At 42.0% G+C, this 4,450-nt stretch overlaps 1 protein-coding gene across 1 annotated transcript; it reads right to left on the bottom strand.

The window, feature by feature from the left end:
• Window positions 1–2,786: 2,786 nt before the first annotated feature.
• On the bottom strand, window positions 2,787–3,949 carry LOC125079880 (olfactory receptor 5A1-like). The gene is given in 2 exon segments (XM_047693603.1): window positions 2,787–3,520; window positions 3,523–3,949. Coding segments are annotated over 2 exon segments (1,047 nt in total). The 5' UTR covers window positions 3,836–3,949.
• Window positions 3,950–4,450: the final 501 nt, after the last annotated feature.

The raw sequence follows: 4,450 nt of genomic DNA on the forward strand, positions 1-4,450 counted from the left end.
ACATGCTAACATAACAGTCATTGCCTCTTGGGGAGTGCAGGAAGGAACTGAAAATGAGAACTACGGACAAAGGAGACATTTTCTTACCTCTAGTGTTAAAAACCTTTTTTCCAGCAAGGAATCTGTGCAAATGTTATGGTTTGGGTCACCTGTGTGGCTCAGTCCATTCTTGATTTTGGCTCAGATCATGGTGTCAGGGTCCTGGGATGAGCCCCATGTCAGGCTCAGTACTCAGTAAAAGGATTTCTTTCTCCTTTTCCCTCTGCCCCTCCTCATTCTCTCTCTCTCCCTCTTTCTCTAAAATAAATAAATCAATAAAAAAAAAAAAGGACTTGAAACAGAATGTTTAAAAACTGCTGGGCACAATGCCCGACATATAATAAGCATCTATTAAGTGTTAACTCCCTTCTTTTGGCGTAAAATCTCAAAATTATCTGCCAAGTGAATTTGGATTTTATTCATATATTAGACAAATATGTATTAAGCACATAGTTTGCCTCAGTCACGTCTATGTTTTAATAGAGAGCAGTTTACACAGATGTTAACAACTCAGGGAGAAGACTACTCACGGACCAAGACAAAATAAGAAAGCGTCACAGCTGCTGGTAGAAATAGAGGATGTGATGGGAACACATTGCTGCAACTCTTTTTTTTTCCTTGTTCAAGACTAATTGAATAGCAATAGGAAATAAAGCCATCTGTAGGAACTTGTAGAGTAGTAAGTCTCTCTGCCAGATGAGCAACACACAAAAAACACCAAAGGAAGCCCTCGGCACACCACGCTCACAGGAGAGTAACAACAGCAACTTAAATGAACTGTCCAAGGACATCAGACCTCAGAGCATCTCTTGCTTACATGTCATTCAGATAAGCATTCTGATCACATCGCAATGTGAACAGAGTCCCTCATGATGGATCTGCACACAGTGGAGCTGACTGGGGGCAGGTCACGCAACAGGGAAGAAAGTTCACGTAGTGGAGGGGTCAGCAACATGGGTTTGGGGTCAAAGAGTTAAGGTTCACATCTGGGTTCTATCACTTACCAGCTGTGTGACATCAAGCATGTCACTGTTTCTTACTGTCCTAATGCATAAAAATGGGACAATACATGTTTCTGTTCTTCTCTCGAAAGCCAGCTAACAGCGTTGGTTTCCTGTTCTTCCTGTTTTATTGTTGTTGCTTCATAGTTTATCACTTATTTTTAAAAGCTTTATCGAGGCACAATTTACATGCATTAAAATTCACCCATTTTAAATGTAAGGTTTGATGAGTTTTTAGCAGATTTATATAATTGCAGAGTTACCTCCATGATCCAGTTTTAGAATACTTCCGTCACCCCCCAGGGTTTCCTCTTCCCCGTTTATGGTTGATTCCTCTTCCCACCACCAGCTCTAGGTGACCACCAATGTGTTTCCATTTCTACAGTTAGTCTTTTCTAGAAATCTCCTGTAAATCAAATCATACAACAGGTAATCTTCTGTGACTTTGCTGTAATTCTTAACCTGGTTTGGAGAAGTCAAGGAACGAGGAACACTTTTCAAATAATGCATGTAGTCAGAGACTAGAACCAATAACCGCATGAATTGAAAGAAGGCTTGAAGCAGACTATTTAGAGTCAAACTTGATATGACTTATGAATGGCTGTCATGATTCACCCCAACTTATATACACAACCATTAAAGAATTGGTACTTCAGAAATGTTTGTCTTTGATCAAGAACCATCTTGTAAAAATAGGATCAAAGATTATTTAAAATCCACATTCAGGTCTGCTCATTGACTTGGTTGTCCCATTTCATGTCCTGGAGTGGGGTTCCTTCTGAGATAAAGCATATAAATGAAAGCAGGGATATCAGATTCATGGGACAGGCTGAGGTCAAATTCCAGAGAGACAGGAGACAAGATAAAAACTCTACAACACAAAGTGAAAGTAAGTTGAGAATGGGGTGAGGACAGAGAGGAAATATCCACACAGCACCAAGAGTGAGAACTGTTCAGGGAGCAGATAAGGAATTAAGAGTTTCCAGGGGAAGCCTATTCCTTAAACCAGGTGGTCCCACCCAACCACTAAGTGGTTTAAGTCATGAAAATGAAACGCTTGGCACTCTAATTTCTTACTTAAACTTATCTCTGCTTTTTGCTCACTGTGACATTACAACTTTGGATCTGCTGGTCTGGGCTCCTGTTTCTGGCTCAGTGGACTTCATGACCCCACACAAATGACATTGGTTCATCTTGGGCATAGATTAGAGGTATGCTATTTCTCTCCTGGCTCTGAGCAACTATTGCTAGACCCAACCAGTTAGAGCAATCAGGTTCATTAACCAGAGTCACCTTCCTGGTCAGTATCAACACTTGGGTAGGAAGGAATCCAAGGCAAGAGGAGCAGAAAACTTGTGTCAAGTGGTGAATGGATTGGTATGAGCCATGTTATATTGTAAAGAGGTCTGTAGTGGATGCTTGTGGTCCTGGGGTTATGACCCAACTGACTCTAAGACATGGCATCCTGGACCCAGTGCCTGTTGCCACAGAGCTAAAGAATGTCATCAAAAAGAATATTTGTTTTCTATTGCAAGTGACCAAAATCGAAACTGCATCAGTCCATGACAAGAAAGGTAAAGGGAAGAAAAACCTTTGTTGAGCCTAATTGGACAGTAGACATGTAGGTTAGGGGTGTTGCTTGAAATAACTTCTTCATTACTCAGATTCTGTGACCAACTTATTATTATGCCTATTTGCATATAGCAGAACTTAAGTTTTTTTTTGTTTGTTTGTTTGTTTTTTTACTCAAGGAACTACAAGACACAGAGAGGACATCTGCTTCTTCCTGTCCTTGAGTTTTTTCAATGCATCTTTGATCTCCTTGTTTCTCAAACTATATATAATGGGATTCATCATGGGAATCATAGCTCCATAGAACACAGACACCACCTTGTCTTGGTCCTGTGAGTAGCCAGCACTTGAATGGAGATATGAAAAGAGACCAGAGCCATAGAAGAGAATTACTGTGGTCAGATGAGAGGCACAGGTGTTGAAAGCCTTCATCTGCCCTTGGGTTGAATGTATCTTCATGACAGCAGCAATGATGTAGCCATAGGACACCAGGACAACAAGAGCTGATGTCCCACCAACTGCATACACAACAAGAAAGTTCACTACCTGGCTGAGGAAGGTACTAGAGCAAGATAAGACAAGCAGAGGTGGCAGGTCACAGAAAAAGTGGTTAATGACTCGTGACCCACAGAAACGCAGCTGGAATATGGATCTTGTTTGGACCAGTTCAGTGAACAACCCTCCAGTGTATGCTGTAATGACCATCCCCAAACAGATGGTGGGTGACATGAGGGCTGTGTAGAGAAGAGGGTGGGAGATGGCAGCATACTGGTCATATGCCATGGCTGCCAGGAGACAGCATTCAGAGCCCCCCATACCAATGAAGAAGAAAAACTGGGCAGCAGAGCCCACAAAGGAGATTGTCTTCTGCTGCTTGAAGAAGTCGCAGAGCATCTTGGGAGCAATGGCGATGTATATGAGATGTCAACAAAGGACAGGTTGCCAAGAAAGAAGTACATGGGAGAATGGAGGCATGACTCCAATCGGATCAAGACAATGAGGCCCAGGTTCCAAGCCACAGTCATGGAGTAGATCCCCAAAAACAACACAAAAAGGACAACCTGTAGCTCTGGACTTTCTGAAAATCCCAAAAGTATGAAATTGGTTGTCATGCTGATGTTCCTTCCCACAGCCATGTATCTTTCCTCTGCTGCCAGCAGAGCCCCAAAAGGAGATTCCTGGGGAATGAAAATCCAGGTGAAGAAACCACTTTGTTCTGCCATGGAATCATAGAGTCCCCAAGTCACAAGAAACACTGGAAAGCAAATGTCCTACCTCTCTCCAATGCAGAATTCCTCTCTACAGCATTTATTGGGTCTTTTATGGAGAGCATTGATTCTGATACCCTGTTCATGCAAAACTGACAGCTCAGAAAGGACTGGCATTTTTGCATTGTCTGGATTATCACCTTCGCTGCCAATGCATTTCTTTTTTTTTTTTTTTAAAGATTTTATTTATTTATTTGACAGAGAAATCACGTAGGCAGAGAAGCAGGCAGAGAGAGAGAAGGAAGCAGGCCCCCTGCTGAGCAGAGAGCCCGATGCAGGACTTGATCCCAGGAACCTGGGATCATGACCTGAGCTGAAGGCAGAGGCTTTAACCCACTGAGCCACCCAGGCACCCCTGCCACCATATTTCTGAAGGAAGTTATTAACAGTACTTGAACTAAATACCCCCCCTTTTTTTTCACTTGCTTCTAAGCACTGTGGTTGGACTATTGAACTACTCAGATTTGTGCTAGATACTTCTTTCTTTTTTTTTTAAAAAGAAAATAAATATGTAGAAATTGAAATACCCCGAGAGGCAATTCTGTGTTTCTTATCATCATAATTTGTTCT

This window comes from Lutra lutra, chromosome 10 (genome assembly GCF_902655055.1).
Source record: "Lutra lutra chromosome 10, mLutLut1.2, whole genome shotgun sequence".
NCBI classification, from domain to species: Eukaryota; Metazoa; Chordata; class Mammalia; order Carnivora; family Mustelidae; genus Lutra; species Lutra lutra.